General features: G+C 32.3%; 1 protein-coding gene across 1 annotated transcript; it reads left to right on the top strand.

Moving 5' to 3' along the window:
• The first annotated feature begins 2,613 nt into the window (after positions 1 to 2,613).
• Positions 2,614 to 3,072, top strand: LOC112783414 (uncharacterized). The gene has a single exon (XM_025826355.1). It carries the CDS (start codon positions 2,614 to 2,616, stop codon positions 3,070 to 3,072), a length of 459 nt encoding a protein of 152 aa, XP_025682140.1.
• Positions 3,073 to 13,010: the final 9,938 nt, after the last annotated feature.

Genomic DNA, 13,010 nt, shown 5'->3' with positions numbered 1-13,010 from the left:
ATACATTAAACTTAGTTATTAAAATTAGTTATATATAATTTAAATATTTAATTTATTTTTAGTATATATATTAGTACTTAGTTAACTAGCTATAATTCAAATGATATAGTCTTTTTATACTCATCTAGGGGTTGCGAGTTCGAATCTTATATTTTTAATTTTACATTAAAAAAACTCTGTCCAATAAATTATACTATTGTTTTAAAAGATACCTAGTTAAATTGATATTTTAATTTAATTTGTATATGATTAGTAAACAAGAAAGGTACCCAAATAATTAATATTACAATTTTATAGTAAGAAATCAAGGAATTAATGTATTACTCATATTTTTAGTGAAGATATCACTTATCAATGTTTATTTGTGTGTTTTATTTGTAAATATTTTGTTTTGAGTTTTTAAATTTTTTTTTCAAAATATTAAAAAAAGTATTAGTTTATCTTTTATTGTAGCTAACATACTCTCTTCTTCCTTTTCTTTTTCTTTTCATTCTTTTCTTTTTTTTTTTTAAACACCATTCGTTGAGCTTGAAAGCATGTAAGTGTTCTAAACGTTTAAAAAAAATTCCTATATATACATAGAATGAGGTGTTCTTTAATTTAATAAAATTTGAAGGTAAAAATAAAGAGAATTGTTCTTTAATTAATTTAATAAAATTTGAAAGAAAAAATACCATCAAAATTTCAATCCTAATTATTTGTATTATATCCTCCCAATTAATTAACAACTACTATGTTGTTATTGAATTTACACGTTATAAATAGATAGGGTTGTAACTTTTTCTCCCATGTACAACAATAATATAGGGTACAATAAAAATAAAAAATGATGTCATCTAAATTATAATTCGTTTCCATAATAAAAATACTACTTGTACCAAAAGAAGAAAGGTACCATCATTCACATACATGCATGGGTGGGTCTCAAGTCATGATAACACATTATGCAAACATGCAAGTTGTCGATGAGAATCATAATCCCAATGAGCTAAGATTTTTTTTTTTAATCGTAAATAAGAAGATCTAAATTCGTAATTTCTTAAGTGAGTATGAGAAGACGGTGTCATTTAAATTATAACTCGTTGGCCAATAAACTAAGATTTTACTCTTATGTATTTTTTGCTTGTTTAGTGTGCTTTTTACTTAATTCTTTTAGAATAACAAAAATTTTGTAGTCATAAAAATTTTAATATTATATATATAAAAATTCTTATTCTATAAGCTTAAACCAAATAAAATATATATATATATATATATATTTTATTTTTTTTAAATTTCTCAAATGTAGAAAATTGCCTTCACATAATCACATGGCCTCAGCTTCCCTTTAATTAGCATGCATGGTTATTAGTATTGTTTACGTATTCAATACAAACTCTATTATATATGAAAGTGAACACAACTGAGATTGTGAATATGAATGAATATCTATGATGGTCCTAGAAGAAAATTTGTCTTATTGATTAATAATTATAATAAGAATGCTTCGAAGATTTGGACAACACTTTGGAGCATAATGGACCTACAAGTCGGTGATACATAATTAATTGGTTCCAATTTCTATGTCCTGCGCGTTCTTTAATTTGTCTTTACCCTCTTTTTCTTCCTTTTTTTTCTGTATGGAATTTTCAACATAATTTACTTAAAAAAAAAACAAAATAAAAGTAAAAACTATATTGTTTTATTTTTTTCTGCTTAAAACCATTTTTTTATTCACGATTTATGTTTATTTTGCCGACAAAATTTTTTTAATTTTTAATTTTTATTACTATTTATACACTACCGTAGAATTTAACTAGGTTAGGTTTTAGAATAAATCACCAAAATAAAATATTTGGGTTCTAAAATTAGCGAAATACAATTTTTGTAATTTAAATATAAAAATATATTTTTTTATAAAATTATGTAAACCGTGGGAGAGGTCTTACGATTTCAAAATACACATAAAGCGCTGATGGGATTTCGCAGTTTATGTTGATAATAAATTTGGCTAGAAATCATAGTAGGAATCCACAGTTTTTGTGTGAATGGGAAATAAGCATAAACCATGGAAGGAATCTAGTGGTTTATGCTTGCACTAAGTTCCACTATATATAATTAACCCAAATTTAAAAGTTATTCGCCATCATTTAGATATATTATTTGTTGCATTGCAAATATTTATTTAGGTTTATGATTGACTTCAATTCTTTTTTCATCAAGTATTAATGGATTTATAAATATTCAATAACATGAATTTGGGTGTCTGAACTCTAATCTTATTGTATTTATTATAATGGAGGAAGGTGATTATGAGATGATATATATTGACAGAGCATTTAAAGTGGCCATTGCTTCTTTTTTCGTAATTTTAAAGTCCAAATATTTTATTTTAGTAATTTGTCCTAGATTTTATGTATTTTTTTAAAATTAATATAAAAGCAACTATTTACATAAAAATTAAAAGAATAAAAATGTATTAAAGAGTGCTCTGTTAGAGTTAAAAAGTGCTCTGTTAGAGTTTTCTCAAACAGAGCCTCTCTGCTATCAAGGCTTATAGTGATCAAAGTGATTAGCTTTCTACTCTTTTTTTATGAGCATCTGGTTGACCAAGTATTTTTCACGTAACTTTGTATGGCAGAAACAAGGAAAACTAAAGACCAACATGAGGAATCAAGTGAAGAGAAAGTAGAGGAGGTTGTTTTTTTGGAGGAAGAAGATATATCAAAAGGTGTGAATGCTTGCACTAACAGTCTCTATGGTAGAATTTTTGCTGCCAAAACATTCTCGATAGGAACCATGGATAATGCACTAAAGGCAATTTGGGGTAAACCAGAGGGATTCAAAGTCTGCGACATGGGCGATAACAAATTCCAATTTTTCTTCTCTAATGAAGTGGATGTAATCCGTATTGAACGTGGAGCATCGTGGCTGTTCAAAGATTATGTACTTCATGTCAAACGGTGGAATAAAGAGTATACCCCCAATGTGGAGATCATAACTAGTTTCCCAGTTTGGACACAATTTTGGGGATTACCAGAACCGTTTAAAATGCTAGAAGTTTCCAAGAAGTTAAGGGAACGGATAGTGTAGCGACCCTCATTTTTAAAAATATAAATATAAATAAGTTATAATTTATTTTATAAATTGGAGTTTTATATACTTAGAAATTATTTTATTATCGAGTTTGATATCTGCCGATATGAGTAAATATTGGTACTTTTTACTGAGCTTAGCTTTGCTAATGTTTCACCAAATACTTTTCACCCTTAAGTTACTAATGTCATTTAGATTAGTAACTCATATATTATTAATTTTATATATAAATTATTATTATTATTATTATTATTATTTGACTTCCCTATTTCCGATTACCTAGTCTACGCTTTCGTTTATATATATATATATATATATATATATATATATATATATATACATTATTATTATTCACTATTTAACCTAATACTTCAATCATTATATATATCCACTAAAATTTATCATTATTGTTATGTATATATATACATATAATATTAGGTTTTGTAATATAATATTATGTTATTATGATTTATTCTTTCTTCTAGTATAAGTATAATCTATTATTAATAATAAAGAAAGCCTAGGCGGCTTTATATATATATATATATACACCGTAAGAAAGAAAGAAAAAAAGAGAGAGAATAGCGTAACGAAGAGAAAAAGAAAGAACGTAAATTTCTTCGAACTTCCGGCTTCGATTTCTTGCAATCCGTAACTCCAATCAAAAATCTAATCCGGTAAAAGTATTTGTATCCTCCTTCTCTACACGTTGGCACCACTTTTGGTCGGTGAAAGTTGACGGTGATGTAGCTCCTTTATCTCTTGGGTTTGGCCAATGGGAGTTTTAGGAGGCACAGACGATTTTAGACATTTTCTTCTTCGATAGCTCAGTCAGAAAGCTTCTCCAGAGCTTTGAATATTTTGATTCCGTACGAAGGTATGGTTTTGGTTTCTCGTAGTTAATGTTTAATGTCACGTGGAATCTTAGGCTAGAAGACCTTAAGATAGGTATGAACTGAATGAATAATTGATGGATTGTGTATATGGTATAAAATGTGTGGTTTAGTTGTTGTTAATAATTTGCTGTTGAAGTTAGTTGGTTTTGGAAAAATATTTAATATTGGTATTTGTTTGATTTTGAAATAATGTTACTGGAAATGATTTGAATGACTGAGAGGTGTTTGGTTCGGTAGTTGGGACCTTTGAAGGGTTGGCAGAAATTCGAGTTTTAGAGGAGATACTGCTAGAATTTCTATAAGAATTGGAGTTTTGATTTGAAGTGTTATTTTAAAAGGAAAAGTCTAGGGAGTCAGCAACTTTATTAAATTCTGGCCAGCATGTAACCAGCAAAGAAAAGTTAGCAATTGGATGAAATCTCACACCAATCTCACACCATTAAAACCATCATTGATGGCTATTTGATGGCTACAAATCACAAAAGTTGCTGCCCCCTAGCATTCCTCATTTTAAAAAGAAAGAGATTATTATGTGGCTTGTGTATTTAAGACTATTTGTTGACTCTCTATCGCAAGATGTGACCGGGTACTTTAACTCCCCGGATTCTCCCATGGGCATATATATATATATATATATATTGAATATTATATTTGAGCTTGGAGTTCGTCTCCATGGAATACTATATTATTGAGCTTGGGGATGCGCGCACTGAGGGACTGTCCAATGGTTAACTACCAGGACATGTCGGGTTGGCTGTATAACCGACAGATGAGACTCATCAGCCATAGGACAGGCATACATCATATGCATTTGTTTGTTTGCTTGAGTGTGCATTGTTTTGGTTTGTTTAACTGTTTAATTTTGCTTATCCGCTACTTGTCCTACTTGCTGTAAATGCTTCTCTATCTGTGTTTTCCTTGCTTGAACTGTATGTGTATGTTTTCTGAGAAATCCTTCTTGACGAAGGTGTGAGGGGAGAGGGTTATTCCACCAGTGATTCGGAGGATTGGAGGCGACAGAAAGTGAAGTATTAAGTTAAAGTTAGATTCAGAACTAGAATACCTTAGATAACTTACCTAACTTTTGGTTTAGTTTATTTTATTTAAGAATGATTTTGAGTGTCGGAGTTCTAGAAATGCCTCTGGCTTTCCCGAGACCTTTTATATTAACTATGTGGCCACCTTTACCATACTGAGAACCTCCGGTTCTCATTCCATACTATGTTGTTGTTTTTTAGATGCAGGTCGAAAGGTATCTCATTAGGCGTCGGGACACCTGAAGCGAAGTGGTTACTGTGTTATTTTGTTGTGCAGTAATGTATATACACGTACTTAGCTTTCTCTCCACATAACTTATTCTTTTTTATCCTCTTAGAGGTTTATGGAGAGGTAGGATTTTGTTTATATACATCTTGGGTTTTGGATATGTATATATATATATATATATATATATATATATATATATGTAAATATTCTCCGACCAGCCTTGACTTCACAGACTGAGTTAGGAGCTTGTTATTTTGTACCTATGGCTTTCGATTCCTACTTTTATTGTCTTACGTTTTATAGTTATAGTTTGCCTCACACGCAAGTTGTTCCGTTTCCGGAGCGTGGCGCTTTTCATTTTGTGATTTTGTTTTACCCATTTTTCAAGGCTCCTAGTCTATTATATTCTTTCTACTATTATAAGTATGTATTTTAATTTTTAGAAGTCGTAATACCTCACCACCTCTATTTTACGACTTAAGCGTAAAGTTTTGGGTGGTTGGGTGTTACAGATAGGCCCAGTGCTAGAGATCGGACTCTTCCCGATGCGGGTAGAGAAACAAGAATTCTCAAAGCAAAAGTCAGTATGGAGGCAAACCGAAGAGTTAAAGATAGCTTAAAAATTGTTGGGCCAAATAGGAAGGAGATGGTGATTGGCATTTGATATGAGAGGCTTGGGATATGTTGTCCTTATTGTGCTCGCATGGGGCATGATGCAAAACTCTGTCACGACCTAATAAGAGACATGGAGGCTGATAAAGTTACACAAGACATAATAGGAGAATGGGTGAAAGCCAGCCAAGTTGGTGTGCGTATATTGATAAAAGGGGAAAATAACCATAACCATTCCAACCAAATGCAGAACTGCAGCACGTAGAGGAAGAAGAAGCCCGTTCTAAGTTGTCTTTTAGAGGAGTTTGCTGGGATGAACATGAAGGATAAAGTGGAAGAAGAGAAAGCAAATACACATTCTGCATTACCAGCATTTCCCTTACCCCAAAACCGTGAAGATGAGATTGAGAAGATGGAGGTTGTTGTCATTGCAGAACCATCTCCTATGGCTTCCCGGGACAAGTACCTGCAGAGTGACCCTAAACAAAGCTCGAAGATTGGAAATGGTAAGAAGTGGAAGAGCCTCGCCAGACAAGGACCATACTCAATAGAAGTCCAGTTAGGAATAAAGAGACGAATGAAGAATGGGGGGACGGATGAGTCTCCGAAAAGGGCCAGATTCGAAGAAGAACAACTAACATGTTTAATGGTGGAGGGTACCAGCCTTCAAATGGTACCCAAGGCACCATGAAAGTTTTAGTGTGGAATTGTCGGAGTTTGGGGACACCCTGACTATCCACAACCTTAAAGGGATGAGTAAGTCTCACTCCCCCGAGATTGTTTTTCTTAGTAAGACAAAGAATCAATCTCGACAAGTAGAAGCAAAACTTTGTTCATGTGGCTATAGTAATTGGAACATTGTGGACCCGGTTGGGGTGGCTGTTGGCTTAGTTTTGGGATGGAGGGACTCTATCAATCTTTGTATCCGAAATAGTGGTAATTACTTTATAGCAGCAGAGGTTCATGACACAAGCAAGAACGAGATTTGGGGACTCATTGGAGTTCACCTCAATAGCTCCGACACTATTCGAGACTCTCAGTATAATGAGCTCTTCTCTATTATTCAACAATTCCAAGGCAGAATAGTTATTATAGGTGACTTTAATGCTATAGCCGAACAAGCAGAAAAACAGGGTGGTAGTAAAAAATCAGCAACCTCAATTCTAGCATTCAATAACTTCATTAATATAAATGAGTTATTGGATATTGGAATGGTGGGTCGTCCCTTCACATGAACAAATAGAAGGCAAGGTTCAGAATTAGTACAAGAGCGACTGGATCGCGGGTTAGTTGGATTGAGTTGGAAAACACAATACCCGCGTACTATACTAAACAGGCTTTCAGAATCAGGCTCAGATCATACCCCCCTTCTCTTGGAAACTGATCCCAAACGAAGGTTTAAATTCCAAGAGCGGTGGTGTTATGAAAGAGAAGTCAGACAGATTATGGCGGAGGCCTGGGGGTTGGAAGTAGAAAGCTCAGCAATGTATTCTTTGGCCCAAAAACTAAAGTATTGTAGACACAGGATAGTCCAATGGCAGATTCACCACAAAACTAACTCAAAACGAGAGATTGAAGAGTTACAATCAGCCATAGAGGAACTTCGGGCAGGGGGAGTTCATGGCGGTCACGAGCTGAATGGATTGGAAAAAATGTTAGAACTGGCGTTCAATAAGGAAGAAAGCTATTAGAGAGAGAAATCTCGTGTTAAATGGCTCAAAGAAGGGGACCAGAATACAAGATTCTTTCATCAGAATTTCCAGTCTCGGATGCAGAAGAATAGGATTTGGAGATTGATTGGTCGAAATGGTGAAGTTGCATCCCAACCAGAACAAATAGCAAGAGTGGCAGAGGAGTACTTTCGGGATATACTCACATCCAACGATGCGGCTGATCCAAACCGGTTCCTTGAGGATTTGGAGTCTAGGGTTACAGCTTCCATGAACCGGAGGCTCCAAAGACCAGTTTCTATGGAGGAGATCAAACGTTCAACTTTCAGTGTTTATCCTCAAAGTGCTCCGGGTGACGACGGTTTCATTGCGAAATTCTTTCATTCCTTTTGGGATATTGTAGGGGGCGATGTGTTTAAAGCTGTTAGGAGTTTCTTCCATAATGGTCGGATCCTAAGAAGTTTTAACCATACTCATATCTGTCTTATCCCTAAAATTCGTGATGCTAGCACTATGAACTAGGTGAGACCTATTAGCTTATCTTCTGTTATATACAAAATTATTTCTAAGGTTATAGTGCATAGAATGCAGAGCATTATGAATAAAGTCATTAGTCCCAATCAGAGTGCTTTTTTAAAGGGGAGACTTATTTCAGACAATATCCTTATTGCACATGAATGCATGCATTATTTGAAAAATAAAAGAAGTGGTTTGGACTCGGAAATGGCTATTAAGCTTGATATGAGCAAGGCATATGATAGGGTTGAATGGAAATTTCTTTGGTTTATTATGGAAAAGCTAGGCTTTGATTCAAAATGGATTAACTGGACAAGAGAACTAGTAACGACTGTTTCTTACTCTGTAGTTGTAGAAGGACAACCTTTTAGTTTTTTCAGACCAAATAGGGGTCTTCGCCAAAGCGATCCTCTATCTCCATATCTTTTTTTTTTCTGTGCAGAAGGGCTATCCTTCTTGCTACACAAGGCAGAGCAAAACAGGAAAATTCAAGGTGTTCAGATTAATAGGAGATGTCCATCAATTAATCACCTGCTTTTTGCGGATGACTCTATTTTATTTTGTAAGAGTTCAACTGAGGCAACCCAGAGGATTTTGGAGCTCTTAGACAATTATGAGAGTTTCAGTGGTCAAAAGGTGAACCTGGATAAGTCTGCGGTCTTCTTTAGCCGTAACACCTCCCAAGAAACTAGACTTAACATTTCTCAACACCTCAATATTAATCATATCGGAGCCCAAGATAAATATTTGGGACTCCCCTCTGTTGTTCAAAAATCGAAGAAAGCCACGTTCGGAGACATTAAAGATAAAATTCAAAAGAAGATACAGGGCTGGAAAAGAAGTTTGTTATCATCTGGTGGGAGGCATACTCTATTAAGGGCGGTTGGTGAAGCAATTCCCATCTACTCGTTATCTTGTTTTAGACTCCCGAATACTTTACTCGATGAGATTCATAGAATGCTGTCTCAATTTTGGTGGGGCCAACGAGACTCAAAAAGAAGGATCGTTTGGATTAAGTCGGATACTATGACAAGACCCAAAAAGGAAGGTGGGCTCGGAATAAAAGATTTACGGGCACAGAACCTAGCTCTACTCGAAAAACAGTGCTGGCGAATTGCTAAATACCCTAATTCAAATATTTTCAGATTACTAAAAGGCAAATACTTCAGATATAGTGATATACTGAGAGTTGAGTTAGGTAATGTACCTTCTTGGGGCTGGCACAGCATCTTGGAGGGCCGAAAAGTGGTCGAAAAGGGCTTGTCATGGAGAATAGGCTCTGGAACGTCAGTCAGAATTACCCAAGATCCTTGGTTGCCTCCCCCGGTGCCATTCATTGTTCCCTTATCAGGCTTCCAGCAGCAACCTAACCACTCTCTATTCTATGTCAGCGATCTAATGACTCCTGATCAAAGATGGAACCAAACGCTAATAGAGTCCACCTTCATTGCGGCTATTAGCTCGAGAATCCTGTTAATAACACCAGCAGAAGGGGAAGATAAAATTAGTTGGATCTGGTCCAAATCAGGAACATACGAGGTAAATTCAGGTTATAAAATTGCTTATTCTTTCTACCATCCACCACTTTTTCAATGCCCCCAATCTTTTCAAAATCACAAAGTCTGGGATAGTCTATGAAAAATGAAGTTGCCGCACAAGATAAAGATTTTTCTGTGGAAATGCTTACATGAAAAACTCCCGGTGATGAGCTTATTGCATAGCAAATTTTCAGACACTCCTGGTACTTGTCCTCGCTGTCTAGTCCAAGAAGAAACCATCTGCCACTGTCTCTTTCAATGCCCCCTCTCTGTAGCAATTTGGAGATCACCGTTGATTAATGAAAATATGTGGAACAATTGCTTAGAGCCCTTCTTCCATTGGTGGCAAAAAGTTTGCATGCGTGGGACTGGGGTTCGAATGGATGCTGACTAAACACACTTCTAGTAGTGCTCTGCTGGAATTGCTGGAAGGCAAAGAACCGGTACGTCTTTGACAAGAAAATGTGCTCTGCAGATAAATTAGCTCAAGATTCGCACAAGTTAATCAACGAGATTCTGAAAGCAAGTCTTGCTTGATTTGTTTGGTTTCCGTGCTTGAGTGCTTCACTTCATACCTTTACTCTTTCGTTTTTCCTTATCTTTAATTCCTTTTGCTTTGACACCTGTATTAGTGTCATTTGGGAGGCCCCTATTTTTTGTATTGTTTCAAATTTTGGATCTCTTGTTATTTTTTTAAGTCCTAATAAATAACATATATCTTTGGAAAAAAAAAAGAATAAAAATGTTATTTTTTTATTTAAAATAATCTGATAGTTTTTACTTTTATTTAATTTTTTTAAGTAAATTACCCAAATTTACATGTTAACTTTTTCATATGATTTTTGTATGCATACATAATTTGTTTTATAATTACTTTATTTTTCTAATATTACATATGTATTATTTAGGGAAAATTAATCCTAAAGAACAGGAATAGGAGCTAATTAATATTATTAAAATGACTAATTATATCAAAATTATCTAAAAAGATTAGAACATAAATGAAATATATATATGATCAAAGATTAGAACATACATGAAAAACGATGTGACATGCAAATCAAATCACAAGTGAAATGAGAAAAGAACTTGTTTGTGTGTGTTAGCTATAGAGAGAAAGAGGCTTCTATAATTATATCTATTTAAAAATTGATTGTTTTCTTAAATTTTACTCTTGTGCTCCTTGTGGTATCCCACTTTGCAGAAGGATTCAATAAAATATTTAATTAATATACAAATTTCATAATTAGATCAAAATTTTAATTAAGCAGTCCTTTCTCCAAATTAAAGGAATTTGATTTCTTGGTTAGGGATAATATTTGATAATGAAGATAACGACCTTGACAATGGAGATGGTAAAATGAATGGTTGAGGAGAAAAGAAAGTGTGATGAAGATAGTAGTGAGAGACGATGATAAATTGATAATAGTATAAGAATTTTGGATTATTTTTTAATGAAATTAACTAAAATATAAGAATTAGACATTTTTGTTAATTATAATTTATCTCTTTTAAAATTATAAATATAATGTTAGTTTTATTTATTTTTTGAATAAATTTATCAATATTTTAAATATTTATTAATAAAAATATTTTTTTATTTTTTTAATAAAACTTGAATTTGATCACTATGTTTGAGTGGTCTCACCTATTAAATTGTTGGTGCATACTATGGTGCCTATATATATTTATTTAACTTATTAAAAAAAAATAAAAATTAATATTTAAATTAAAAAAATATAAAAATAAATAATTTTTTAATATTTAAAACTTAACATAAAAGATAAGTTTGGTACACAAAAGTTATAGACACGGCAGAATTTACCTAAATTATTTGTAGCATTTTATGTAGGAATTTTTGTGTTTTTTTTTTCCTTTGGGCGTGGAATTTTATTGTGTTGGAACATGTCTTGATGCATTATTAGATTGATTTCTACTTGGGTTGTCACCTTGGAAGTTGCAGGTCCACTTGTTTGACTTTTATAGTCAACAAATGCAATATATTCTTTTAAAACTTATTGCATTTTGTATTTTGGATGTGTGTTTAGATTAAATTTAGATTTTTAGCCTATGTTTTGGTGTTTATAAAATATTGAATTGCAATTAGATTATTAAGAGGAGGGTTTTCCAAAAATTAAAAAAAATAAACGAAAAAACTCGTTTAGCCCGTCAACTTAGATAAGTTGAATTGAATTAAGATTTTTGGACTGAAAGCAAAGTACACCACTTAAATGATTAATTTATTTATGACCTAAAATTTAAAATGGCTATTGAGGGTGATGTTTTGTGGAAATAAAACATATTTATGATCTTATTAACCCAAGTGTATGGTCAAATACTCAAATGTTAACACTAATCAGAACATAATATCAAAAAAAGGAATGTGAGAACTAACTTGGTTAGTTAATAGCTTACTTGTCCATTTAAATAAGTATTAAATCTTATTTTGTGCATATAGTAATTTATTAGTCAGACACAAATTTTTAAATAAAGTTCAATTATACAACATATTAATTTTTTGTGAAAACTCAGGTGAAGTCTATTTCACGTAAAGTTGATATTTGAAAACTGTAAAATGAAAATTTAATCAATTCAATTAAATCATCTAACAATTTTTAAGTATCAACTTCAATTGACCAGAATTTTCACCTTAATTTTTATTCTGTCAAGTTAAAGATACGGTGAGAGAGAAAAAAAAGGATGGTGGGTCCAATTAATGAAAAATGGGAAAAAATTAAGAAAGTAGGAAACCAACCACTAACCGGGAATCAAGCCTGAATTATCAATCATTATTAAAATAAATAAATAATAATAAAACGAGAGAAAGAAAAAAAAAATTTATTGAATATTATATTATTATTTGATGCTTCCTTTGCGCACAAATTTGAGGTCAAATTGCTACAATCAGAAAATATTAGTTTCTAGCTACTACTTACTACTAATTATTAGTAATTAGTTCTAATTTCTACTAATTTAATATTTTATTTTAGGATTAATGGCTTTAACTTTTAATATAAGGTGATTATAAATATAATAACTTAAATAATTTTTATAATATGATCGCACATATATAAGATATATTTGTTACCATATCATATTATTTGATAAATAACAACTAATATACTCATCAATTTGAATTTAATGGCCAAAGTAATTCAAATTCACTCGTATAATTTTAGAAATACAATTGATGATAGCAAAAAGTGACAAATAAAGTGCCAAAAGTGTATGTTATTAATACTATAAATTGGGAAAAAAAAAATTAAGTGCACATAAACAAGTAGCAAAAATAGAAGGTAACCATATAAATTTGCATTTGATGATGAATTCTTTGAATTTAAGTCTGATAGTGACCACATTGGATTGCAATCTCAGAACTTTTGTTTTTTAATGAATAATAATTTGAGTATCTAATGTGAACAAAAGCTAGCATAATC

The sequence above is a fragment of the Arachis hypogaea genome, chromosome 20 (assembly GCF_003086295.3).
Source record: "Arachis hypogaea cultivar Tifrunner chromosome 20, arahy.Tifrunner.gnm2.J5K5, whole genome shotgun sequence".
Classification (NCBI taxonomy): Eukaryota; Viridiplantae; Streptophyta; class Magnoliopsida; order Fabales; family Fabaceae; genus Arachis; species Arachis hypogaea.
Note: the sequence above shows the minus strand (reverse complement) of the source record. Positions and strands in the feature narration are given on the sequence as shown.

Bases quoted from the DNA above. Each gene is read 5' to 3' on its own strand.
- LOC112783414 (XM_025826355.1), top strand. From the start codon at position 2,614: ATGGCAGAAACAAGGAAAACTAAAGACCAACATGAGGAATCAAGTGAA.